The following is a 27,076-nucleotide window of genomic DNA, read 5'->3' as shown; positions in this document are numbered from 1 at the left end:
CCTGAAGAGGTTTAGTCTGCATTTGCCCTTTCTCCATCCTGGCAGGATTTAGGATAGTTGGGAATGCAGGTTGGGAAGTGTTTTAGGACATTTGGATCAGCTGGGCTGTTTTGAAGGAGGTACCTGGGTGACAGGTGAGTGGGTGCTCCCAGCCAAAAAGGATTTTTACACACCAAGTCCCCCAAACCCCAACTGCCCTCACCCTGCCACCACAAAATGACTCTGGACACTCTGTCGACATAAGGTACCCTTTATTAAACTCTTAAAATCCAGAACATGCTCAAAGCAAAATCATAAGCAGCAATCTGGTTTCCTTTCCTTAAATCCCTGACACGTGGGTCACGGGGACAAGGGGCTGCCACCTTCCAGCCCACGCTGCCCTGGCAGCTCCTGCCTGCCCCTTACCCCTTCAGGGTGACCGAGGACGGCACGGATGTCCCTCATGCCCAGATCCCGTCTCTCCTGTGCCACCCAGAGGATGGATTCCTTGCTCACAGGCAGGCAGCAGCACTGCTCGGCCGCAGCATCCTCCCGGCTCCTCTCTGAGCCAGGGGCAGCGCCCACCCGCAGCCACCCCGGGAGTTTGTCTGGCCGCTCCTGCAGCCTTGGGGACACCGCTCAGAGGAGCCACAAAACCCTCACGGTCTCCCCTAAGTCCTCCTTGCTCTGCTGGCAGCCACAAGCACCGCTGCAGCCTGTGCCAGGGTGCCAGGCCAGCTGTCCTTGTCACCTCGGAAACCACGAGGAAGGCTGGGCTTTGGTAGACGAGGTGCCCCAGTCCGATTTTCTCTCCCCTGCCCATGCTGGAGACTTGGGGAAGCGATGGCTGCCGTGGTTTTCTCAGCTCAGCACGATGGTGAACCTCCAAAGCTCTCCCTGTGTGGTGCTGTGGCTCCTTAGGGCTGGGACACCCAGCACGTCCCCAAACAGGCCACGAGGCTTGTCCCCAGCCCTTCAGCCCTCCCTGCTCTTTGCAGCTCCCACCTCGCATGCCACAGGATGGCGTTTTGGAGCTGTCACCCCCTGACATCCAACACGAGCCCTGGGTTCCCAGGGAGGAATTTGGGAGCTGTTGAGCTTTGAGGAGACACAGCCAGCCCAGAGGAGAGAGCAGTGGGATGGCTGGCTCCAACCCACCTCTGGCAGGAGCCACACAGAGCAAGGCAGAGAAAACACCCCCAGCCCCCAACAGGGCTTCATGTCTCTCTAGGAGCCACAGCCATCACCAGCACAGCCCATGGGGATGGCACTGGGAACCTGCTCCCCACCCCAGCCCTCCAGGGACACTGCTTGCAGTGCACGAACATCTCTGTGCTAAGGTGGCTCTGAAACGCAGCTGTGTCCTGCAAAGAGGAGGAGGTGGCCTCGGCTGCCACAGCTGTGTGACAAAATCAGGTGGGGAAAAGGGAGGCTCAGCTTCCCACCCTGGGCTGCCCCAAACAGCTCCAGAGCCTGCTAGATTGGGATGCAGGGTCTGATGCTGCTCCAAGTGATTTCTGACTGTCCCTGATGCTCTCTGGAGCGGAGCCTGGCCTCTGCCAGTGGCCCCACCAGGCCCCCAAGGTCTGTGGCTTTACCCCTCCTGCTTTACTGTCCTTGTGTGCCTGCCCTTGGAGCAAAATCCACTTATGCTGTCAGCCCAATGCTGGCCAGAGGGATGGGGATGGAGATGGGGGCAGCTCCCACACCCTCATCCACCCCTTGCTACAAACTGTTATGGGGAGGGCAGGGCGGGTGGCATGGGGTGACACTTTTGGCACTTGTTCCAGAGAGAGGGCGCAGCCCAGAGCCCTGAGCTCACAGCAGGGCGGAAGACAGAGGATAAATGGTCAATGCCCCAGGGGCTGGAGACCGGGCTGGGGCAGTACCAGGCCTCCTGCCCACCCCTGCCACCCTGCTCCGTGCCCTCGGGAACAGCAGCCTCGGGGCCAGGCCCAGGAGCTGCTCAGGAGGAGAGCAGAGGAGGGGGAGCCATGGGGGCACCCCATGTGCAGTGCATTAATGGGGACATCCCGTGGCGTGGGGACAGTGCACGGGCCAGCAAACTTTGGAGGGGGGACAGCCTCCCATGAAAGTCAGCAGCTCATGCACCGAGGATGCCAATCCCAAATCCCAACACTCTTCCTAGAACCCACACCCACAACATCATCCTCCCATTGTCCCCACCCACCCACATCCCAGAACCCCTCGGTGACTCAGTGAGCTGTCCCTGTCCCATCTGCTCCACACTTTGGAGGAGAGGAGCCTGGGGGTGTAAGATGACCAGGGGGGCAGGAGGGGACCCCAGCCCATCCCCGTTGGGGCTGGAGAATGGGAAGGTGCTAGTGGGGGGCTTCAAAGTAACATGGCTTTCAGCCCCCACAGAAAAGTCGAGGTTACCACATATTTTCTTTTGAAAATCAGTCCTGGTACAGCTGAGGGGTGGTGGTGACGATGCCCACGGTGCCCAGGCACCAGGTCCCCGTGGGTGGGCAGGGGGTCCGTGCCCCCGGCGAGGCTGAGCCCTCACACGGGCAGGGGGGCCGCTGCCTGCTCCAGGTCCCGGGGGCCGGGGGGACAGCGGGGCCAGGTCTGCTGCAGCCCCACGTTGTTGTTGGCTGCCTCTGGGCCTGGGGGGAGAAAACGGGGGTTAGGGGCTCCCAAAGCCCACTGGTGCACTGGGCTCGTTTTTCCACGGGGGGTGCGATTTATTCTCCCAAAGCAGTGCCCACCTCCCCAGCCCCCCGTTGGGTTTTGGCTGCAGTGAAGGCTGGGGGGTGCCTGCACTTACCTCTCCAGGCTGGGGGAGCCCCTTAAACCCCCAATTTCTCAGGAATGCTGAGGGCCAAACGGGAAGCACAGCGCAACCATCAGTGGGTTTCAATAACCCAAATGAAGGGGGGGCCACCCATGGCCAGCGAGAGGCCACATGCAGGTGTCCTGTGGGGCTGCAGCTCCGGCACCAGGGGATGTCCCCCTGGCCTGGGCACCGAGGGGGCCACCAGCAATGGGTGACAACGCAGCGCCAACCCCCCGGGGGACGGGGCACGAGGCAGGCGCAGCTCTGGGGGTCTCATGGTCTCACCTATTCCTCAATGTTAATGGGGCAGGAGTCCGGCACGGCGGCTGCGTGGCAGGAGAGACCAGAAGGCACATGGTGAAGGCGGGAGCGGCGGGGACGCGGGGACATGCACACGAGCGAGCACAGAGGGGGGACTGGGGGTCTCATCGCCTGTGAACGGGTCCAGGAGGGGCGGGGGAGCTGCCACCAGGCACGGGGTGAGGGGTCCCCATGCGTGGAGCCTCCCGGGTTTCGTGCCGAGGGGAACCGAGGGGCGGCATGCTTGTGGGTCCCCCCGTGCCTCCTCTCCAGCTGCAGGCTCCCAGGTCAGGCAGCACCCTTCAGCTGGGGCAGGGCGATGGCAGAGCTCGGCCCGTGGCTTGTGTCCCACCACCAAACCCATCAGAGGCTGCGTGGTGCCCTTAGGAAGGGGGTGCACCCCTAGGGCAGCTTGGCTGCACCCTCCAGCGAGGCCAAGCCCTGTGCCCAGGGCAGCTCTGAGCTGGAAGGACTGTGTGAGGGCATGCCAAGGCCAAGGGCTGAGGCTTTCTCAGACGGGGAGCAACAAAATCCTGCTGCCTGCTGATTTATGAGAGGTGACAGCTGCCATTTCGAGTGGCTTTTCATGGCGAGCTCAGGCTGGAGAGCGAGGCATGTTAAGTCTGCAGATCCCGGAGGGAATGGATAATTAAACAGGACCACACGTACACATGCACACGGAAATCCCATTAAGAGCTTGATATTGCCTAAGTCACTGCAGTGCTCCGGTGCAGAGGCCCAGCTGTGCTCAGTGCACCCTTGCGAGGCTGCTGAGGAGCAGGGCTGGGGCAGCAGGACATGGTCTGGCCCTGGAGCAGGGTGTCAGCCCTGTGCCCACCCACCTCCCACCCCCTGTGCTGCTGGAGGGGTCTCCCCTGCTGCCAGCAGCTGGCAGACCTGCCCTGGGCAGACCAAAATCCATCCAAATCCATCCTGGTGAAACCCAAATCCATCCTGGTGAAACCCAACCGGCTCTCCCGGCCCGCTGCTCACAGCTCGCAGCATCTGTGGCTTTAAATCCTCAGGGGATTTCAGGTTTTCTACAGCAGCTCTCCAGCCCCCCCACCTCGGTGCCAGCCTTTCTGGCAGATGTCTTTCCCCAGTTTCTCTTTCCAAAGCTGTTTCTCCACCCTGCCCCCGGCAGAGGCTGTGGCCAGAGGATGCTCTGAAGCCTGGGGACAGCCCCTGCAACTCCTGCTCTGCAGGATCCACACAAGGACATGGATCTGTAGGTTTTAGTTAAACCTCACGTCCTAAAATCCCTGGGATGAGGACTTTTGCCTCCTCAAAAAGCTCTTTCCCACCAGATTGAAATCTGCAAAGATTTCAAAAGAAGCTTGGAGGAACCATGTCCTGCACCTTCATCCATTACAGAGAGGACAAAAACATCATTATCAAATGGCACCAGCTTGGAGACTGTCCAAGAGACTTGATGGACTTGGAGATGTAGACTCTTGAACACCACAGATCTCAAGGGCCAGGATGCAAGCCTTCCCTACAATCACTGAGAGGGGTTGTCACAGACTGGGTACAAGCCCTGAGAGATTTTATGAACAATACAGCCAAAACAAAACCACAAAACATGGAACACCCCCAGTCTGTCTCACCATGAGCCTGAAGGACTGTAAATTTAAAGACACAATACTGATCTTAACTCGTTGTGATACAGAAGCTGACTACTCTAGAGGGCTTAAGGGTGCCCAGCATACCCTCCACAACTGCTCCAAAAACTTCTCCAAAACCTATAAAATCAACTCTGAACATTTCAAGGTCAAATTGTTTAAATATTGTTTAATCCTAGTCCTTAAAGAGATGCAGACCAATGTTTCTGCTATCAGACCAAAAAGTTCATCTTTTACAGGTACCTCCTCTACTGGGTGGTTTTTCTGGTAAACCAGAGGCTGTTACCTCACACATCTAACTGATATATTGGGAACTGGAATAAGAGTATTGAACAATATTAGTCCTGAAACTCTGACTGATCAATTGGGTGCAACCATTTGAACACTACAGATCAACCCTTAAGGTCTTCCTTATCTGCTCTTAGAAACCCACAGTGATCAGCTTTAAATATCAAAAATATCCAAATGCTAATGACTGGCTGATGGTCTGGAAATTGCTCAGAGCAGTGTCTTCAGCACTCAGCTGTATTCCAGCTCAGTTGTGGTTACACTCCTCCAGTTCTGGGATAATCACTGAATGGGAAAAGGGACTTTTATTCATTGAAATTTGAAAGGGCATTTAAATTCTGATGGTCTTCAGTCAAATTTTCTTATGTGCCCATCACTAGTAAGATCACAGTGTTTGCCTTAGCAATACAGAGTGCTTCTGTGTGCACCAAGCACCAAATCCTTGTGGTAGGAATGGGATTAGATCCATTGGAGCACTGAGCATGGGCTTTTGAGAACAATCTCACACGTGCATGGCAATCCACTGATGCAGATTGTTGTGTGGTGAGAGAATGACAGGGGTTTATATGTGAAAGTAATATTCTGATAGCCTAAGCTGTGTGTTTGGACACAGAACTGTGTCTATCACTTTGAGACATCTCCTGATAATGACCCTGAATCCATCCCAGTGTCCATAGGATAAGGGTGTGTGTCTAAGAACCACTTGTGACAATTTAACAGTGGGTGACACAAAGATACAGCTTTGTGACCGCATGAATCCATGTATTTGTAACTTCACCTATAGAGCAGGGTGTGACTTCAGCTACTCCCTACCAAAAACTGCACCAAAACTTATGTTAGATATGTTATATGACATTTTGTCCACAACCCCTACTGGAATGGGTTGTTAAAACCTGGTTGAAAACTGTTGGAACGTCCTGATCTACACAAACTGGTACAACAGCTCAAAAAGGAAAGTCAGAAAACAATGGTCACTGTCCATTATTATGTGGGGAAAATGCCTTGCATCCTACAGCGAGTGAAAAGGGATGGAGAACATCATGTCTGCCATTCCCAGGGGACCATGGGCAGCCCCAAAGCTCCCACTCTGCACCTCCTCAGCCCTCTGCTTTTCCCCACCAGTGCTGAGGCTGGATCACCCCTCTCACGCAGCACAGCTCGTGCTGAGGGCTGCAGCAGCCGGACACATGGACAGCTGTGGTGGCCAAAGGATGGAGAGGGCATCCTTGGCTGGGCTCAGCCCAGGGACCAGCTCCTGTGCCCAGCCCAGGCAGGGGACAAGGCCAGTGCACACCTCACAGCGGAGCAAGAATTTGACCCTGTGCTGGAGCCATCTGGGCTGCAAAGCTCCCCCTTCCTCACCCTACCCCCAGCACAACCAAGAGGGATGCAGTCAAGGATGGCTTTGGCCGCTGCCACAGCCAAGGGATGCTTTGCCAGGCCCTCCAGCCAAGCAGAGGTGCTGCTGGGGCACCCCCAGCTCCCTCCCCAGCCCCCCAGGCCAGCAGAACTCAGCCAGCTGCTGACAGAGGGTGATGGAGAGGACATAAGGCTTTTGTGGCAGGTGCCTGTTCCTCCCCAAGAGCCTCAGCCGTGTTTCTCCAGCACAGAAACCAGCAGGAACAGGCAAGGCAGCAGGAGAGGAGGCTTTCCCAAAGGAGCAGAGGAGAAGAAAGGATTTCATATCCCTCCAGTGGGTTTCACTGGCTCTCCAGCACCTGCTGCAGGTCTGGGACCTGCCACAAAGTCAGCTGAAGGGGCAAGGCACGGGCAGAGTTGCTTTCAGCTTGTCCACAAATGTATTGACTGAGACCCCATGGAGGGTGCTGTTTTGGCTTTTTGGCTCGTTTCCCCACACACAGGCTGAGGAAGCAGAGCCTGCAGGGCTGGGCAGGGTCCCCAGCCCACTGCCCCCTTCCACAGAGGGGCCAGGGGTGTTCAATACATTTGTCACCTTTGGGCAACTCTGGGCAGGGAAGGGGCACAAGCGTGGGTGGAGAAAACCGTGTTGGCACAGAGCGAACATGAACTTTCACGCAGACGGAGGAGCCTGGGGGGAAGGAAGAAAAAAAAGGGATGGAGAGAGGCTGGGAGGAAACAAAAGTGGAAGGAGGGTGGGGGAGAAAGCATGAAGAAATGGGAAAGACAGATGAATGTTGGGGCTCTGTAGAAAGATGACCTGATGGACACACCCCATCTCCCTGGCCTTGGGGGGAGGACAAGGCAGGCACTCCTGCTGTACAGCTGGACTGCCTGTGGATCACACCCCAACACAAAATACTGCTGTGCCCACCGCAAGCCTGTGCCAGGCTACAGCTGTGCCACACAACCACCTTCCTAAGGAGGACTGGTGCCTCCTGGGGATGCCAGCAGCCCCCTGGCCAAGAGTTGCCCCCAGGCAGCAAAGCAAGTCTGCAGCTGCCTGGGGACATCCCAGTCTGGACAGGCCACCCTGACCTATAGGTGGTGACATGGCTGGTGCTCAGCCCCACAGAGGGACGGCTGGAGGGGTGCAGTGAGGACAACCTGGCGGGAATGGTGGGAATGATGGTGATGGGAGAGGAGGGATGGATGCAAAGGGCTGGGGGGATGCAGGGAAGAGTGGGACTGTCCCCCCCACCCCAAGTTCATGTTCAGCAGACGGCCACTCACCAGGTAAGCAGGCCTCAGAGCACAGTTTATTGTCCAGCGCTCTCACGTGTGCGATGCCCATGTCATTGTTATTGTCACACCTCAGACCGAGGAAAGCGCCTGTCCTCGGGCCTGGAAGGGAGTTAAGGCAGTTAACGCCGCGGCCGCGCTGGGGCTCGACGTCGCCTTTTACCACTGGGGGCTGGGATGGCTGGGGCTTTTCCTCTCCCCTCCCCAGCCTCTTTCCAAACAAAAAATGACACAGGAACGATGCATCGGGGTGGGAGCGGGTGAAGAGTGGACAATAAGGCCTGGGCACGGCCCCAGCTGCTCCTCTCCTCGCACCGGCCGCATCGGAGGGCAGCGGGACGGCGACGATGCGGCCGCGGGCACGAGCATGAACCTGCCCAGGCTTCAGCCAAACCTTCCCTCTGGCACAGCCAGGCTGTGGTGGCACCCATCACCTCCTGCAGGAGCCTCTCCGGCACCAGCGGTGCGGGGAGAGCTGCGTGGATGCCAGGAAGAGGCAGTAGCTGGATGCGTGGGGCACGAGAAGCCGTAGCCAAGCTTTTGCAGGGGGGATGGAGGCTTTTGGGGATGAGGGAGGTAACTCTGCTCCTTAGCATTGCTTCTACAAGAGAAGCCCCCAGGTTCTTACCTGCATCCATCAGATGCAGGTGACTGAACCTCAGGAGGGATGTTCTCAAATGTGCCAGTAGCCCTGCTGAGAACGGGTGCAGGACTGTGTCCTAAGGAGAAAGGCCATCCTGCTCCCAGAGCTGTTGGGATGCCCATGGATGTCCACCACAGCCCCTGGTTGCTCCTATTTGTTATACTTGAGTCTCCCCATCAGCACGAGGCTCTCTGCAGGTCAGAGGCCACAATTTGGGGATGGGTGTTCCATGGGTGTTCCTGCTTTCCAGCTTGGCTGAGCATCCCGGCTGGATGGGGAAATAGTTTTGTTGTATTTTTGCTAAAAAGAGACTTGGAAATGTGGGAGGAGGCACATTGTGGACCTCCCTGTTGCCCAAAAGCAATCCAGGGCAGTTGGTGGCCAATGGCATGGAGGTGACCACCTCTTTCCTTGGCTGTCTGAGCTCAAGGGAGGAGGCAAGAGGCGCCCTCGATGTGCATGTATTGACTTGCAAAAGCACATTGAGGACAGGCCAAAGAAAGTGAGGAAAGCATCCCAGAGGGAACAGCTCTGCAGCCCCTTCCTATGGGAATCAGCCCAGACACTGATTTCTACAGGGGAGAGTCTCAGATATTTGAGAAAAGACCTTGACGAGGGAATAAACACTCAGAGAGAGAAGCCTCTTTCCCATGTGGCTCCTTGGAAAAACCACTGGGTCCTGCTCCATGGAAAAACCAACCATGGCCTGCTCCATGTCCCACACTGAGCTCTCTGGGTCCCCGTGGCTGGCTGGCTCCCCCACCCACTGGTGTTCAGCCCCCCATCAGGGTGTCCCTGCTGTCACAGATGTGACTCCAGTGCCCGCAGGGTCCCCCAGGGCTCTCCCTGATGGCAGGGGGGGAGCTGGGGACAGCACAGCACCTCCCACTCACAGTGACAGTGAGCTGAAAGCAAGAGGACAACAACAACCCAGGGCCTTTTACCGTCTTCCTGTGTGGGAGAGGCGTCCTCCTCCTCCAGCACATCGTTGCCCTGTGGCACAGGCGAGAGGCAGCGAGTGTTAGCTTGGGGCTGTGCCAGGGGCTGCTCCCAGCTCCCTTTGGGGCAACATCCCTGGCCCTGGGGATTCCATGGATCAGGACTGTTGGTGGGGCACAGCCCCACTGCCCCATCCATCCCCAGGGCAGCCCTCAGGGACAGGGATGCGTGGGCAGCGTGTTCCCCAGCCCAGCCCTGCGGGAACGTGGTGCCAGCTGCCCAGCTTCCCCCTTCATGGGCACAGCTGGGATCCCCCCACGGTGCCGGGTGACACCACAGCTCCCAGTACGGGCACAGCAGGGCCAGGTGACACCACAGCTCCCAGTACGGGCACAGCAGGGCCAGGTGACACCACAGCTCCCAGTACGGGCACAGCAGGGCCAGGTGACACCACAGCTCCCAGTACGGGCACAGCAGGGCCAGGTGACACCACAGCTCCCAGTACGGGCACAGCAGGGCCAGGTGACACCACAGCTCCCAGTACGGGCACAGCAGGGCCAGGTGACACCACAGCTCCCAGTACGGGCACAGCAGGGCCAGGTGACACCACAGCTCCCAGTACGGGCACAGCAGGGCCAGGTGACACCACAGCTCCCAGTACGGGCACAGCAGGGCCAGGTGACACCACAGCTCCCAGTACGGGCACAGCAGGGCCAGGTGACACCACAGCTCCCAGTACGGGCACAGCAGGGCCAGGTGACACCACAGCTCCCAGTATGGGCCCAGCTGGGATCCCCCCACGGTGCTGAGTGACTCCACAGCTCCCAGTTCCCTGTGGGATGGTTTTGGTTACCTCGGCATCGCGCTCCTCAGCAGAGATGCTGACAAAATTCAGATCCGGGGACTCCACGGGTGTTGACTGTAGGTGGGAAAGATGGAAGGAAAACAGAAAGGAAAGTCTGGTGCCAGTGGTTTTGGAGGAGGACTTACATCCCATGGGGAAGCTCTCCAACCTGGGCTCCACCAACAACCCCCAGTCCCTACCTCTCCATCAGAGGCTGTGGCGCTTGCGGCTGCGGGCGAGGGGAGCATGTCCCCCTCCTCTTCCTCCTCGTCCTCCTCTTCCTCCTCCGTGCCAGGGGCGATGTAGGAGCCAGACATGGAGGACACGGTGTCGGTGCTGAGCTGGGAGTGCTGGCTCTGGGAGGAGGCCATGGACATGACGGACTGAGCCAGGCTGCTGCTCACGGGCTCTGGGGGAGAGCAGGGGCTGAGGGGGCTGCTCCACTGGTGGGAGTCATGGCCCAGCACCCACTAATGAAAGAGGGGATAATGAGGAGGGGTGGGGTGCAGAGGAAGGACTGGCTGCACACCAAGGAGATGTGATGGGTGCAAAGCTGCCAGCAGCACGTCCCCAGGGCTCACAGCCCCGTTTCTGGGTCTACAGGGTGACAAAACAGGCATGATCAGTGCCCCTGTGATTCCCATCTCCAGGTGTACAGGTGACAAAGCAGAGGTGAGCCCTGGGGCTCCATCCAATCTCCATGGCAGGGTAAGAAGGGACCACGCCACCCCTCTTTGCCTCCCCTCACAGTGTGACAGTCCTGAGATCACGATGCCACTCTCCTGCCCTGCCAGTGCCCATGAGCCCCTCCATGCTGTACCTTCTGGGGACGAGATGGTGGAGGACAGGGGTGTCCCAGTGCACGAGGACTGGTCGATGGCTCCTGATGATGACAGGGTGAGGTTTTCACTCTCTGGGGTTGCACCACATCCCTGGAAGAGGAGTCCACAGGAAGGGTGGGATGGGGGAATATTCAGCATGCATGGCCCATCTCCTCCAGGTATTCTTATGGATGGAGGAAGAGCCAGAAGGGGCAACTCCAGCCAGTCTCTCTGGTCCCAAGCCTCCCCCAAACCTGCTGTTTGGCACCCCCAGTGCCTCACTCCTTACCAGCAGCAAGGAGTTATACTCATTTTGGACAGTGCTCACTTCCTCATGCCGGGCTGGAGATCTCCTGGCGACCCTCAGCTCGGACTCAGTGCACGACTTCTCATCCTCCTCTTCGGGCAGGATGGAGGAGTTCTGTGAGATGGACCTGGCCAAAGGGGCAAAGCAGAGGGTTTCACCCCTGCCCAGGGCCCCCAGCCCCCCTGAGCACCCCCAGACTCCCGTTCCTACCCCAGCACTCACTTGGAGATGCTCTTCTTCAGCTTGAGCCCCGGGGGGCAGTCGGGCAGGCGCTCCAGGGGGGACAGGCCCCTCAGGGGGGGCAGGGGGCCATCGCTGCCGTAGGAGGGCAGGGTCCCCACGCCCGGGGGGTCCCCCAGCGCCCGCAGGGGCAGCGCAGCTGGCGATGGTGTCAGCGGCCCGTTGAGGGCCTCCAGCAGCGACACCACCTCGTACCCCGGCGGGATGTTCTCCGAGGACTGTGGAGAGGATCGTGGGGTGAGGATCCTCCCTGGGCCATTTCGCTGATCCCCTCACTCCCAGGGGGATCAGAACGCCCCAGGAAGAAGCTCAAACCTAGAGAATGGACACCCTGCCAGAAACGTTTTTTCTCTTTCTCTTTTTTTTTTTTTTGTAATATCAACCCTGTAGTTTTTGCAAGATAAATTTGCAATAAATAAACAAACAAACTCTGTTCTTCAGAGGCACACAGATCCCCAAACTGCCCCATCCATGGTGGAAGAGGCCAGGGTCCCACCTTCAGCCAGGCACTGACCGAGTGCTCCTCGGAGTCGGAGGTCTGCGAGGAGATGATGGGGTTGAAGCTGGTGGGCGAGAGCGGGCCCAGCTTTTTCCTCATGGCTCGGATTTGAAGCAAGGCTCGGAAAGCTGGGGCAGCAGGAAGAAAAGGGAGGGGTGAAAACCAGGCATTGAAAGGAGACCTGTCAAAAAATGACACCCTGATCCCCAAGAGGGGCATCCCCAGTGGGGCTGGAGGGACTGCAGAGCTCGAGGGTGGGAGATGCCAGCCTGTTCCCAGATATGCCAGCCCGTTCCCAGAGATGCCAGCGCGCTCCAGAGGTGCCAGCCCGTTCCCAGGGACACCAGCCCATTCCAGAGGTGCCAGCCCATTCCCGGAGGTGCCAGCCCGTTCCCAGAGGTGCCAGCCCATTCCCGGAGGTGCCAGCCCATTCCCAGCGATGCCAGCCCGTTCCCAGGGACACCAGCCCGTTCCAGAGGTGCCAGCCCAGAGGTGCCAGCCCGTTCCCAGCCCGCCCAGCCGGGTGCCGGGGCTCACGCAGGCGGCAGATGGGGCAGTTGTTGGCCTGGTAGCGCAGGGTGTCGGCGCAGGAGTTGCAGAGGCAGAGGTGGCGGCAGGGCAGGATCAGCGTGTCCCGCACGTCCGACAGGCACACCACGCACTCGGCGCTGTTATCGCTCACCTCGTCCTCGGCCACCTGCCCGGGGGACAGAGGGATCTGCTTGGCCTCAAGTTCCCCAGCCCACTAAAACACTGGCTGGGTGCTCAGAGAGAGCTCTGCCTGTGTCCATGGGCTGCCCGCTGGTGAAATGACCCTCTGGGATCTCATTCCTCTCCTCCAGGAGGCTGGGAGTGAGGCCAGAGGAAACAGAAAACCAAACTTTCACCCCAATTTTTACATATTAGAGCAGAGCATAAGGCACATGCCATGCCTTGAGCCCCATGCTCCCCATCTAAGCCATCATCCCTCCCCCAAGAAACCACAAAGGATGGGGGGAAAAGCTCAGTCCTTCAGTTTTCTGCCTCCAGCAGCTTTGATGCCAACACAAAATGTCCCCAGCCACCACCAGCTCCATGCTGTGCTGCAGACTCCTGCCCTGAGCATGTTTCAGTGGCCAGAGCTGTGCTAGGGGAAGGGAAGAAGGGACGAGGGAAGACCCCTGGGATGCAGGCAGGGGATGCAGGCACACACCTTGGAGTCCTGTGTGTTGTACTTGTTCTCGATGCCGTAGATCTCCTGCAGGAGGTAGCTCACACCATCCACCTGCAATCCCATGGGAAGGGGTGAGCAGCAGAGACACCTTGCCCAGAGCCACCAGGGCTCCCAGCCCCTGCTTGGGTCACCCCTCCTCCCCCCAGCACCCAGGGGTTCTCTTTACATTGATAACCTTGAAATTGCACTCCCTGGGAGGCAGGGGCAAGGCTGGGAGAGGCTTTGGGAGCTCCCCAAAACGCCTCAGTGCCTCCCCTGCAGGGTGTGCAGGCACATCTGCACCTCAGGGACACCTCAACACTCACCACTTGCTTCTGCTTGAGGGGCTTCACACAGAAGGTGCCATCACTGTGCTGGAGGGAGGAAAGAGCACATGGGTGGGCAGCCCTGGGCTGCTGTGCCAGAGCACCCACCCACCCCGTGGTGCCACTGCTCCCTCCCTGCTCCCAACAAGCCCATTTTGCAGGAATTCTGGCTTTTCCTGATAGTCACACACACTGCAAAGCTGGAGAGTTGTCGTAGGAAGGAAGATGGAGTTGAGCCCAAATGCCTTAGAAGAAGGTGCTTAAAACGAGGGAATAGTCCCAGGATTTGAGGAGCAGCCCAAACCACCCCAGCCCAGCAGCATCATCCCGATCCCCAGGGATTCTCCAGGCTCTTATACCTGGTGGGTGATGGAGGTAGGAGCAGGGAGAGGGCCCCAGCTTGGCACTTACCTTCTCAAAGGTGGCCAGCAGCACGTGGCAGTGCCCACTGTGCTCTGCAAGACACAAAGGGACACGCAGGGCTCAGGGGACGTGCAGGGGACGGGCAGAGCCACAGCAGCAGTGAGGAAAAGCAGGAGGCTCTGCCCAGCTGGCATCACAATGCCAGCAAACTGGGAAAGGCCATCCCAGCAAGGAACCCCCTCCTCACCCTCTCCTTCATCCACCACTGCCTGCACCACCATGGGGTAAACCTCGCGGTCCAGGTCAAAGCCCAGCTGGAGAGAGACAGGGGAGGCTTGGTGAGATGGAGCAGCGCTGAGCCTTCATCCCACCTCCACCAGCACGGGATGATGTCGGGGCCGGGGGGACCCACCTCCTCCTCGCTCCACTCGGACGGGTCGATGGTGTGGGAGGGCACACAGAACTGCTGGCACACCCCCCGCTTGTAGTGCACCGTCTCCGACTGCAGGCTGTTGTCCCTGGGGGTGTAGCTGTCCCGTGGAGAGAGGACAGGGTCAGGGCACCACGGGTGTCCCCACACCCCTCCTGCTCTCCCCAGAGCACAGAGATGCCAGGAAAACGGGATGGGGGGTGTGTGTCGCTCCTCCCCTCCCAGATGCCTCTTAGGGCAGAGGTAAGAAGTTCTAAAAAAGGCTAAAATAATCCACAGGGCAGCCAGCACAGCACAGGAGGGGACAGGGACAACTCCACAGCCAACCTGGAGGAGTTTGGGGAGGAAATTATTTCCCCTGGTCTCCGTTTTGACCTGAAGGTAAAAAGAGGGAGCAGGATGTGACAGGGAGGGAGGTGGCAGAGGTTGGCAAGGACCTGGTGGTGGCACCTGGGGGAAACAAGGAGCCCCCTGCCAATGTCAGCACCAATCTCAGCTGCTTCCTGTGCTGAAGAGGAAAGATGCTCGGGGGGGAGGCTCCATGTCCATCAGGCAGGGACACACACCAGGCTTGGGGGGACACAGACCGAGCTGGGGGGTGACACAGGCCTGACTGGGGCCCTCACCTCGCCACCCCGTTGTGGAATTCCTCAGTTGCCTGGTAGTAGATGGTGATGGCCACGCGGGCGTCCGTGTCGAAGGTGAACTCCACGTTGTAGTGCACCTTGGCTTTGCTCACTTCTTCCCCCGGGGTCTTCACCTCCTCCGAGCACCTGGGGAGCACAGAGGGTCCAGGAGATGGGTTTTGGGGTGCCCCAGGACTAATCCCCGCGGCACCAAAAGGGCTGCTGCCCTCCATCGGGGGACACTGAGGCACGCAGAGCGCCCAAGGTCACGCCTGCAGGCTGGGAAGCGCCGCAGACAGATTTCAGCCCTAATCCCGCATCCCCCGGCCCTGCCGCAATCCCCAGCCTCCCTCCAGCAAAGCCTTTGGAAGGTGGGGGAGGAAGAAGAAGCAAGCACTTCAAAGGCAGCGCTAAGCTCCTTTAATCCTGCGGCACTGCCTGTGCTGGCATGCGGGATGCAGGAGGGAAGGGCAGCGCTCATCCCTCCATCCTGCGGAACGAGGGCAGCCCCGGGAGCACCCAGAGCACCCTCCCGGCCCTGCCAGGACTCACTTGACGAGGCGCAGGGTGTCCTTGCGGATATTGATTAAGCTCCTGAGGGTCTTCACGGGTTCCTGAGGAGGTGGAGCAGCATAAGGGAACTAGGACGAGAGAGACAGCGGTGAAGGCAGACGCACACGGGGACTGCGGTGGCTGTGGGCCTCCAGTGACCCAAACCTGACACCCTGCACAGGGAATTGGGGTGGCCTGGGCATCCTGATGGGTGCTGAGCAGCTCCTGCTGGCATTTGGGTACCAGGCAGCACGATGGCAGGGACATCCCTCCACAAACAGCAAGCCCAGGGGCAGTTCCACTGGGGAGGGGACACACCGAGGGGCTGCTCCTTGTGCCTTTGGCTGGAGGGTGACGGGGATGGGGGGCACAGGGCAGGTGGCTGCTGATGGATTTTTATGCTGCTGGATGAGGCTGGGAAGAGAGAGGCTGAAGCTCCTTCCCTGCCTATCAGCCAAGAAAAAACAGGCACAAGTTTCCCTGTTTCCTCCCAGTGGTGGATGGGATTTGGGTGGTGGAATCCCTGCCAGCCCCATGCCCAGAGCAGAGAGACAGCAAGGTGTTTGGGCAGGAGCAGGCAGGCAGCAGCATCCCTCATCCAAGGTGACATTGTCCTTCCCAGTCCTTTCTGTCCACTTGACAGGGGCTACAGGGCTCCCTGAGGAGAGGGGCATGGTGGGGACACCCTCTCCCTGGCACTGCAGTCACCCAGAGGAGACTGAGGGCACTGGGAAAGGGATGCAGGAACCACCTCCCCCCTCTCCATCTCCATCTCCCAGGTAGGTTTAACACCAGGAGGGATCAGCCCTGACTAAGGCCCAGCTCGTTGGCAAGCTGCCACCATGTGCCAAGGGACAGCCAGAGCCAGGAGGGTGTCAGGTGCCATCAGGGACGGGAGATGGTCAAAGAGCCTCAACTGCAGCCTCTGGAGAGGGAATAGTGTCCCACTGTCCCTCACCAAGGCACCCACTGCACCCCAGTACCAAGGGGACAAGAGTGAATTGCAGGTGGCACTTGGGGATGCCCTGCAGGGAGCCAGCTCAGCTGCCCATTTCCCATATCCCTGATGCTCTCACATGGCACAGCCATCACCACCTTTCCTGTCCCCAAAGCTCTGCAGAGCAGGGATGGGACTGGGGACCCATGCTGGGCTCAGAGGGACAGCAGGGACAGGCAGCTGCAGAACCCCTCAGTGCAGGCACAGCTCTGTCCCATCCCTGCTCCACCATCCCCAGCTCTGTCCCATCCCTGCTCCACCATCCCCACCTCTGATCCCACAGGTGCCACTGAAGGCAGATTAAAGCCTAGGCTGGGCACAGCATGGCTGATGGCATCAGAGGCTTGGGACATGAATTGCCAGCACTGTGAAACTGTGTCCCACTGCTCTCACCCTCTTCAGGAGGGGAAAAGGGCAGCAGAGTCATTAAACTGCTGTTAACGAACGTTTTTATGAGTCACTAAACGTGCACCTGCAGAACTGAGCACCTGCAGAGTCACCCATTGCAGCTGGAGGGGAGAGAGTGAGAACACGCTCCAGGCTGAAGCTGAGCCCTGTCATGACAGGTTGTGCCATGTCGTGATACGTCCCCTGTTATTCAAACTAATGCAGTCATCCAAAATTGCTGGTTTGCACCTCACCCAGCCAAACTATACCTAAACCAGCCCTGGGAAAGCACCCAGGGGTGCACCCTTCTCCTGCTGCAGCAGCCAGGGGTGGGTGACAGAGGAGGGAAGGGGGGTGACAGGGGCCGTGGGGCTGGGCAGGATGGGGAAGTGCCACAGGCAAACTGTGTTCTGCAGAAACCACTTCGGGCTCTTTCACTCCCACGTGTGAAAAGCACTTTTTGGGGGTGGTTGGATTTTTTTTTTTAAACTAAATTTTACAAGCCAGATTTTGCATGTCAGAAAGGGGCCATTCAGAGGACGTTTTGCATCTCCTCACTTTCAATAAAGCTGAAACACAACAGAAAAAAATGGTAACGGTTGCGGTGAAGTTAAGAATGTCATCCACGTGCCTACAGAAACATTTGGTGCAGACCAGCTTTTGCTGAAGTGAAATAAAAACCACCCTCAAAAGTCTGTCTTGGGGTTTTTCTACAAGCAAACTCCAGCAGCTTTGCGTGGGCAGGGAAACCCAGTGGCACATTTCAACAGTTCCTGGCTTCCCCTGTGCTCTCTGAGTGCCTCCAGCAGCTTCTCTGCTCCTCAGCCCCTGCATGGTGGCAGCTACTTAAACCTGCAACGCCCTTCCCAGCCCCTTGGGAACCTGTTCCCAGCTGGAAAATCCAGATTATCACGTACCCATGGAGGGGAGAGCCTGCACAGCCTCTGGCTGCCCTGCACATCCCTGTGGCAGCAGCGCTGTTCATAGCTCAGAAAAGTGCTCGGCTCACAGAGGACTTCGGACACAATTCTTCCAAGATCACCTGGCCCTTTATCCCTAAGGAACCCAAAATTAATCCCCCACCAAAAAGCAGTGGCTACCTTTAATGTTTCCAGCCCAACCAGGGCTCTCACAGAAGGTCAGAAAGTAAAAGTATCACAGCCAAGAAGGATCAAGACAGCACTTGGAGGCAGCAGCAGAGAGACCCAAGTGTTGCCTGGACATAGGCTTGGACCAGAACCAGCACAGATCCTCCCCAACTCCTCCCTGAGCCCCCAAAACTGACCTGACCCAAAAGTGCAGCCCCAGAACTGCCCCTGCTCCACAAGGAGACGGGATCTTGGTCACAGCTCTGCAGCCCAGAGCCGTCGGTAATTAAACCGGAGCAAGACAATTTAGCTCGTGATGCTGTATTAATTCTCTCTGCTGTTTCCAAGCTGTTCCTTTGCCTTCCCTGCTGCTCTGCTGACATGGGAACTGCTCACTGGGCAGTTTAGAGGCTTTTACTGTAATCAAGAGGATTTCTCAACGCTCACTGCTGGAAGAGACCCTGAGTGCTGACATCTCATTTCCAGGGAAGCGCAGAGGAGGGAGGGAAAGGCTCTGCCTTTGGCCACCCAATGTTATGTGCTTTGTGGGTGCTCCTGACCTTGCCTCTGCCTGGATCCCTGCTCTGGCACAGCCCAGGGCTGGACACTTCCCTGCTGAAGGACCACATGATGCTGCCAAAACACTGCCAAAGCCAGTTCCAAGGAGGAAACAGGAACTTTACTGGCAGCAGAAAATGCCTGAGAGCTGGGCCAAAGCAGCAGTCAAGTTTATCTCGACTCAACAGAAAAGCTTTGGTGACTTTTAAGTCCTCACCCTGAATCTTTTGAACACTTAACCCCCCAAACTCCTCCAGCCAGTGCTGGTGAGCTGTCCTACAGCTGAGAGGCACCCAGGTGAGGGGGGACATCACTCCCAGACTGAAGCCCTGCTGTCATTTCCTCCCTTTCCAAAGGCAGCAAGGACAAAAACCATCTCCAGGAGCCTGGAGTGTAGGGACCTCCCTCTAGCCAGGCTCCCTTGTGCCCTGAGACCAGCTGGAGCTGGCAGCACCCAGCACTGCAAAACCCAGCCATGTCCCCCCAGCCCCAACCTACCCCCTCTTTTCTTATTTTTATTTTATTTTAATTTTATTTTATTTCTTCCCCTTCCTTGCTAGAGCTTGGGGAGTAATTTCATCTGTTCCTCTCCAAGCTGCTCTACTACCCTGAACCACACCAGGGCCTCTGTGTTGTGTGCCCTCCTGTCTGGGATATGGCTCCTGGATGAGATGGGGAAAAAATGGAGAAAACGCAGCTCTTGGAGAGGGAATGAGAAAGAAGCTCGATTAAATCAGCCCAATTCCCCTTCACCACTAATCCCGGATGGAAGACAGGCTGCAGCAGGAGCCCAGCTTTGTATGAGCCATCAGAGAATGCACTCAGCCCGCTCCGGGAGGGGACAGCCAGCAGCCTCGTCCCGCACAGCCCGTGTCACACTCGGTCCCCGCCGGGCTGGGAAGGGCCGTGCCGTGCCGTGCCCCGGTCCCCCCGGGTACCCACCACCACGGGCCGGTTGCCCAGGAAGTTGAGGTCGCTGTTCTCGCCGAAGAGGTACCCCTCGGGGTGCGTGGAGTCGAACTTCTCGCCGCCCATGATGAAGTGGTTGGCAAAGTAACTCCCTGAAACGAGAGCGCGGCGAGCGCCTGAGCGCCGGGGGACGCGCACGGAGCCACCGACCGACGGCCCGGGGGTGGCTTTGTCCCCAGGGTCACCTTGCTGGGAGCCTTTCTGGTTGAGCTCACAGGCTGAGAGCCCCCGGGCAGGCAGAGATTGCCAAGGGACACACGCCCTGCCTGCCCTCCCCTCTTGCTGCATCCCACCCGCTTCAGCCGGGCTGGGAGAGGCTGGGGCAGGGGTCCAGCCCATGGCAGCGCTGGCCCTCGGGGCTGCTCCATCCCTGGGGTTTAACAGTGCCTGCTCCCCTCTTCCCGTCTGGGAAATCCCTGTGAGCCCCAGCGTGGCCTGAGCCACCCAAGGTCACCCTGACCTTCGGCCATCCCCGCCCGGGCCATCCCCATCCCATGCCCTGGAGCACATGGATCCGTCCTGCCCCTGGGGCAGCAGGGCACAGCTAATCCTGGCCATAAACACCAGCTCATGCCCCCTGAAGGAGGCAGGAGAACACGGCCTGACCCGCAGAGAGCCCCGGGGGAGCCAGGCTGGCTCCCACATCCCCGGGGATGCTGCTGGGAAGGGCAGCACGGAGCCAGCACGCAGCCCAGGGCTGCTCCTGCCCAGAGCCTGATGGCACAGACCTCGTGTGCCACCCCAGGCAGCGTGTCCCCAGCCAGACACTGCCCAGAACGGCCACAGCTGCCACCAGGAAGGTGGGCAGAGCACAAGTGACCCGAGGTCTGTCAGTTCTCAGCCTGCAGCCTTCCCTAGGAAGGGCTCACCTGTGCAAGGCAGGATTTTGGGGTCCTGTAGACCCTCCAGGGGGTCAGCACCTGCCCTGCAGAGTGCTCCACATTGCCCTGATGAACGCTGGGCAATGACCAGGGTTCTTTCTTTCCTGACAGAGCCAAAACACCGGAATGTCCTGGCCCTGAGCTGGGAGCAACCCCCAGGTCAGGCACTTCCCCACCAGAGGATGTTTCCTCCCAGCCCAGCCAGGAGACAGCTGGTGCCTGCTCCTGGTCTGTGAGAGCTGGGCTGTGTGGGGAAAGCATGCTGTGGCACAGGAACTGGCCAGGCAGGAGGGTTGGGACTTGAGGTAGGAAAAAAGGGAAAAGGAAAAGTGGACAGGGATGGGGCAGCAGCAAGGGGTGAGCAGAAGCACCAGGAGTCAGTCAGATATGGACACAGTGTCCTGCATCCTGACAGCCACAGGGACAGGGTCTAGCTTATAAAAACCCCAAACCCATCAGCACAGAACCATCTGCACCCCCTGGGGACACCCCAAAAGCAAACATTTGAGGACCACAGATAAAGGAGCTTAAGCCTGGGCTGCAGCTCTGCTTGTGGGTACTGAGGTCAGAGCTTGCAATCAGCTTCCAACAGAGGCAGGGACTGTCCAGGGCTGGATCAGGCTTTAATACTGCACTGAAAGCCAAAAGGGAGCCCAAAGCCCAAGGGGAGGAGCAGGGGGGATCTAACTCTGGGCCAGGAGGGAGGAGTGGGGTCACAGAGCTGTGCCCAGGCCCCGTGGCTCAGGGGTGCCCGGATGCAGCGAGCCCGTGAGCAAACGTCGACCATCAATTATTGATGCCTGCTGCTTTCAGGTCCCATTTTCCACGTACATAATTTATAGGCAGCTCGCCTGGAAGGACTCGGCCAGGTGGAAAAAAAAGCCTCAAGAGCAAAGTGCCTTCAGAGCTGCCTGCAACAGCCCAGCCAGGGGAGAACGGGGCCATCCAGAGCTCTTCCTGACACAGACTTGCAGCAAGAGCAGGAGATGGCAAAAAAATTACATTTAAACATGGAGAAAAGGCACCCCAGCAGTGAGGAAAAGCTGGAAAATGGAGCACAGGCTCTCTGTGATTGGCCCAGCTGCAGTTTAGTGCGTGCTGGGGGCTCCCACAGGATGGGCAGAGCGGGTGAGGACCACGCTGCCATCACCCAGTGTCCCTGCCAGGGGTTGGGAGCATCCCTGGGTGCTGCAGGCTCCCAGCACATCCCCCAGAGGCTTCAACTCCCTCTTGACAGCAGGCAGAAGCAGCTCTGTGCTCCCTCCCAGGAAAGGTCCCCCTTGCTGTTAAACAGGAGGCTTGAGTCGTGCAGGCTTTTCCAGGGAAGCACCAGCACAGGAAAGCCCAGGGCATCAGCAGGAGCGTGTTGGTGACTGCCTGGACATGGCTGGGGGGCAGGGAAGCACCTTCCCAGCCACAGCCACCTTATTATGGGCTGAGTGTAACTCCAACGCCTACTCCTGGGGAAGGAGAGCCTGTCAAGGACAGCCACATCGCGGGGAGGGCTGCACAAAGGAGGAATAAACCCCAATTGCCTGAGGTTCCCAGCAAAAAAAATCTTTGTGTCCTGCACATCTGCTGGCACCAGCACACATCTGGCAGCAGCTGTCAGCTCGTTTTTCCCCACGAGTGCCAGCGATGCCAGCTTGTCCAGCTGACACAGAAGGGTGAGGACCCTCGTGTGTGCTGTGCCCGTGGCTCTGGCATGCAGTGACATGTCCTGGACTGTGCCCCAGCCACTGCTGCCCTGCTGGGCTCTGGTACTGCAGCCTCTGGCTCTCCAGCGTTACAGCCTCACTCTCCAAAGCTGCCAAACCAGAAAAGCTCATTCCCAGCTCATCCACACACTCCTGGTGAGGGAAGCACCGGGTTTGCACAGCCTGCAGTCAGCCCAGACGGGTGGCATGGCATGGTGCTGGCACAGGGACACCCTGCGGCCACGGGTGCCAGCACAGGGTGCTGGGATGGGCTGGTTAAAGGCTCCGGGTGCTTCTGCCCCTGGGCAGCCCATTATTTAATTCTGTGCTCAAAGCGGGCAGCCGGAGCTGAGGCCAAACCCTGCCACAGCACTGCTGCGTCAGCCCTCGGCTGCCACGGCTCTGCCACCACCTGGGCTTGTGCCCCACGACTGGGGGTGCCACTGCTGCATTAATGCCTGTGCTCCTGCCCCAGCCAGGGCCCTGCTCACAGCCCCGTGTGCCCCAGGGGAGCTCGGTGCCAACCTCAGCTGGGGACTTGCCCCAAAAGCCATCCCAGTCGCCAGGCAGGGGGCTCCATCTACAGCCCCCGCTGGCTCTTCCTCCCAGTGGCAGCCACGGAAGTAAATCTCAGCCTTTGTTTCAAAAATTATGGTTTAACTAATCCCATTGACACCCTGTCTGGAGGGGATGGGACCCCGAGGATCAACTGGGACCAGACACAGCTGCCCTATTCCCATGGCTGCACTGGCCATCCCGAGAGAGCCCACAGCCCAACAGCCAAAGCCACATCACAGAGAGAGGGAAATGCCCCAAGGTCCCAGAGAGTCCCCTCCAGGACCACATTTCCAAGCCAGTGGCTGTTTCCAGGTGGTGTTTGAGGTGAGGGAAGTGTTGCTGGCACAGCAGAATCGGCTCCGCTGCCCGGCACGTCCTCCCTCGGCTGCCGGCTGCGCTGAAGGCAAATCCCACTCGGATTAAAGGCAAACCAGCCATAATCTCCCAGGGCCACCAGCCTGCCCTTGTCCCCGTGCAGATGGCTGTGTCACCTGGGCACCTCCTGCCCTTCTGCCGAGGACCCTGGGCAGCAGCAGGGCCATCCCCCCCAGCTCTGCCCAGACCCCAGCAGTGGGACCAGGCCAGCTGAGGAGCCCCAGGCTCCCCCTGAAAGCTGGAGTTAGGCATCAGCCTGGTGGCCTCTGCACCTGAGATGGGTTTGGAAGTGCTCAGCTGGGTGTGCTTGCACACTCCATCCCTTTGTACCCAGATATTTCAAGATCCCCTAAATCAGAGAGGGTCCCAAGGGATAACTTGTAATGCATGGAGACACCGTCCCTACAAAGGGTGATCCCATGGATGGGCTGGTCCAGCCTCACCTGGCATCAAAGTGAAACCACGTAAAAAGGGGAGCTGGGGGAGCCCTGCGGGAGGCCAGGCTGTCAAGGATCAGCCATCTCCAGCCAGCTGTGCAACCTATTTTAAATTAAAATTTAAAAAAAAAAAAAAAAAAAAGGCAAGCACAGCTTTTCAGGACAAGCGCAGGGTTTGTGCTGGGCTGCAATTCTTGCTAAGGAGGTCTTTAGTTGTAATTAGTGAATAATTTGTCACAGCGCTAACGATCCGAGCGTTTACCTTATCCTACCAACTACCAAAATAGTTACCTATTAATAATATTTAGTGCTGCAAGGATCCTGTGCAGTCTCCTGGCACGCAAGCACGGCGCTCCGGGGCATCACCCACCGGTGCCGGTGTTTTGGAGGCTCTGAAGCGCTGCCCACCCAAGGGCTGGACCCCATCACCCCTCCCTCCCCCTCGGACACCCTCTCAGCCAGGCCCTTGCAGGGAAAAGTCAGGCACAGAGGGGAGGGACGGATTTTCCAAGGTCACACACAAGGTTTGAGACAGGGCCGGATTCGGGAGCGGGAGATGAATCACCAGCAAGCCTCGAGGCACGGAGAGGAGCCGGGAAGGCGAAGGCTCCCCACGGCAGGGGCTGGGGTGCTACGATGGGGCAGAGCCCTGGGAAGGAGGGATCCCCTCCAATCCCTCCCACCCCAGCCTCCCTCATCCTCCCGGGAATTTAAACCCAGGATTTTCCCGAGCAGCCAGCACCGGAGTAACCGGCTATAAAAAGCAACTCCGGAGCCCGGTGCCGCAGACCACGGCTACAGAAATAATTATGACAATAATGTCATTAAAGTCGCATCAACTCAGGCAAGTTTGGGAAGCGGGCTGTAGGGGCAAAGGGGCGCCCGGAGAGGGGGGACCCCCATCCCTCCCGCGCCCCACTCACGCAGGGTGCCCCGCACCAGACCCAGATTTTTAGGGTGCCCCCCCCGTGCGTCAGCGTTTGCTTTGGGGTGCGCAGGGTCACCCCGCCCGGAGCAAGGTCGTGCCCTGTGCCTTCCCGACTCGCTCCCTTCTCTCCCTCCCCATCGGCGCCACCGGGACGCGAGACACCCCGGGGGCTCACCGGATTTCGGGGGGTATCTGTAGACGGAATTAGCGGGGATATCCACTTCCTCCACCCCTGCGTTCTGCCGGCTGGTCAGAGCCCCCATGGCCGGGCCGGGCTCAGCGGGCGGGGGGCGGCGGGGAGTCCTCCCGCCCGGGACCGGGACGGGGGCCGGGAGCGGGGCTGGCGGCGGCCCCCGCCCGCAGCATCCTCCGCTCCGCTCTGCGCCGCGCCCGGCGCCGCCTCCGCGGCACCGCGGGGCTGCGACATTCGGGGCGGGGCCGGCACCGACCGGCACGCCCCGACCCGCCCCGGCTCGGTCCGGCTCGGCGGTGAGGCGAGGGGACGAGGTGCTGCCGGGATCACCCTGCCCCGGTGTCCCCCACCCACCCAGCGGCGTCCCCCCTCAGGTGCCACTGAGCTGTCCCCCCGCGGTGGCACACGCGTGCCCACAGTGCCACCCACCTGCCGTGCCCCGTGTCACCCAGCTGCCTCCAGTGCCGCTCAGTGGCCCTCCTCGCCGCCGTCCGCCACCCTCGGTCACCCCGCAGTGACTTCTGCTCACCACGGCCCACCCTCCTGCCATCCTTGCCCCCAGCCCACCAGCGGGGTGGCACAGAGCAGCAATCCCAGCTCAGGGACCCCCGGGGGCAGACTGGCCACGGTCCCTCTGTCCCTGTACCCCCTGCCGCCGGCGTGTCCCCTGGGAGAAGGAGAAGCCCCCACTTTTCCCGACAGGTTATAGGGGGAAGGATTTTGTGCAGCTGTTGGCACAGGGGCTGATCCCCTCCGGCAGCGCTGGGGAGGGGTCGGCTTAGAGCCCCCTCCAGCGCACATCCCATCATCCCCACGCTGCCCTGCCGGCTCCGCTCCACGCCCGGGGCCGCTGCCTCTGGAGGCAGAGCTCCCTGTGCGCTCCAGCGCGCCCCGACAGATTCCCCAGTCCCCCCAGAGTTAAATTACTGGGAAGCACTGGTCACCTCCTCATTTTGCCCTTGGAGCCGAAGAGGAAGGATGGACCCTCTGACCGCTCACTTAAACCCGCCGGTGATTAATTAGTCCGGCAGCGCCAGTCAGTGGAGCATCACATGATTTTGATTTGAGTTGATAACACGAGCGCTATAAATATCAAACGGGAGATGTGCGGGGAGGCGGATCAGCTGCCCTGATGTCCTCGGCTACTCAGTGGTGACGAGCAAAGGCCGTCCCTGGGGCTCCCCGCTTTATCCCCTCCCTGCAGAGGGACACACCAACCCCCCTCCCAGCTGCTTCCTACCCACACAGCCCCAGAGGCAGCTGAGAAAAGCCAAATTAAAGAGCAGCCCGGGGTGGCTTTGTAGCCTGTTTGTCAGCCTGCCACTGTCACACCGGGACCCACATTCCCAGCAGTGACACCGTGTCCGTGCTGCTGGATGTCACACCTGGGCTGGGTGCCAGCGGGAGCACCGGCTGAAGAGGAGGATTGAAGACTCCATGATCTTAAAGCTCTTTTCCAACCCAAAAGGCTCTCGGAGGAGCCGAGGTCAGCATCCACACCGGGAGCCTGCTCCAGCTCTGAGCGCTGGCGCTCAGCTGGGAGCCCCAAGACCCCAGGAACTGATCCCTGCTCACCCCAACACACACTTTTGGGGATCCTGTTCTACACACACGGATAATTTAAAACTCCAGCACAGCTCAGCGTTGCTGAGCTGCCAGCCCCAGTCCCCTGCCTCGCTCCAGCCAGCACCGACAGCGGGAAACTGGGAGAGGGAGCCAGCCCATTTCATTACCGGCAGCACACAGCAGACTGCAGGGCTTTAGTGCAGGCAATAATTCAGAGTTATCCCCGTGCAGATCCATAACCCGGCAGTCATTACACGCAGAGCTGCTGCCTGCATGCACGGCTCGTGGTTTTTTTTTCCCAGCGATTACTGCTGCAGAGGATTTTGTAGGACAGTGCCGCAGTGGAGCGCGGGAGCGTGGCAGGGGCTGGGTGATGGTATGGCTTCGAGGGCAGGGTCCCTCCCAGATCTGCCCGGCTGCACATCCCAGCACAAGTAAAGCCAGGAGAAACCCCAGCAGGGCTGACCCGGAGTGGGAATCCAGAGAAAATGCAACGTTTAAACCCAAAATTCATGTGCTGCCCGGCTGTGGGATTTGGGATGGCACAGAGAGAGGGTCCTGCCTCGTTGTGCTGAGAGGGAAACTGAGTCACGGCAGAGCACAGCAGTTAATGTTACAACAGGAGGGTGTGCAGCCCACCCACAGCAGAAAGCTGCACAGCCAGTCCATTCCCAGCACAAACTGGGAAGCAGCAGCCCCTCTCCTCCTGGGCTGGCTCTGCTCTGTGCAGCCCCGCCGTGGCCATGCCTGGGCAGGGGATGACCCTTCCCCGGTGCCAGCCGAGGGCTCCACAGCCTGGGGAGGTGCTGGGGGCCCCCTCTGCCTGCAGGGGTGACCCCCAGGCTCCCAGCGGGGTGTCAGGGCAGCACATCTGGAGGAGCATCTCGGCACGGAGAGGTGACAGCGAACCCTGCCCCAAAAAGGGCTCATTCTGAAGAACTCACAGTCCTGCTGACTTGTCCAAGTGTCACCAGCACTACTCTGTCACAGCTTTGGGTGCCAAGGGCCCG

At 59.2% G+C, this 27,076-nt stretch overlaps 1 protein-coding gene across 5 annotated transcripts; it reads right to left on the bottom strand.

Annotated features, from left to right (window-relative positions):
* Positions 1–240: 240 nt before the first annotated feature.
* RNF157 (ring finger protein 157) lies at positions 241–25,499 on the bottom strand. Of its 5 annotated transcripts, XM_041409299.1 has the most exons (21): positions 24,483–24,717; positions 19,405–19,523; positions 15,433–15,521; positions 14,881–15,027; positions 14,237–14,354; positions 14,072–14,138; positions 13,873–13,916; positions 13,462–13,509; positions 13,136–13,207; positions 12,481–12,640; positions 11,959–12,071; positions 11,427–11,662; positions 11,226–11,331; positions 10,897–11,008; positions 10,277–10,485; positions 10,086–10,151; positions 9,238–9,286; positions 7,642–7,752; positions 6,944–7,039; positions 3,065–3,105; positions 241–2,609 (listed from the first exon to the last, which is right to left on the bottom strand). In XM_041409299.1, the coding sequence occupies exons 1-20, from the start codon at positions 24,568–24,570 to the stop codon at positions 3,065–3,067; spliced, it is 2,091 nt and encodes a 696-aa protein (XP_041265233.1). In that variant the 5' UTR covers positions 24,571–24,717; the 3' UTR covers positions 241–2,609. The 5 variants fall into 5 exon arrangements, with proteins under 5 accessions (XP_041265233.1, XP_041265235.1, XP_041265232.1 ...); XM_041409301.1 differs by lacking the exons at positions 3,065–3,105; positions 24,483–24,717 and adding an exon at positions 25,445–25,499; XM_041409298.1 differs by lacking the exon at positions 3,065–3,105.
* Between the last annotated feature and the right edge of the window lie 1,577 nt (positions 25,500–27,076).

This window comes from Onychostruthus taczanowskii, unplaced genomic scaffold (genome assembly GCF_017590055.1).
Source record: "Onychostruthus taczanowskii isolate IOZ18803 unplaced genomic scaffold, ASM1759005v1 scaffold30, whole genome shotgun sequence".
Classification (NCBI taxonomy): Eukaryota; Metazoa; Chordata; class Aves; order Passeriformes; family Passeridae; genus Onychostruthus; species Onychostruthus taczanowskii.
Note: the sequence above shows the minus strand (reverse complement) of the source record. Positions and strands in the feature narration are given on the sequence as shown.

What these genes read in the sequence shown, in the direction of transcription:
- RNF157 (XM_041409298.1), bottom strand. Translation starts at nt 24,570, where the DNA reads ATGGGGGCTCTGACCAGCCGGCAGAACGCAGGGGTGGAGGAAGTGGAT. An exon ending in TTCCACAACGGGGTGGCGAG is followed by an intron (nt 14,355 to 14,880) that starts GTGAGGGCCCCA and finishes TCCACGGGACAG; the next exon opens with CTACACCCCCAGGGACAACA. An exon ending in CTGAGGAGCGCGATGCCGAG is followed by an intron (nt 9,287 to 10,085) that starts GTAACCAAAACC and finishes CCTGTGCCACAG; the next exon opens with GGCAACGATGTGCTGGAGGA.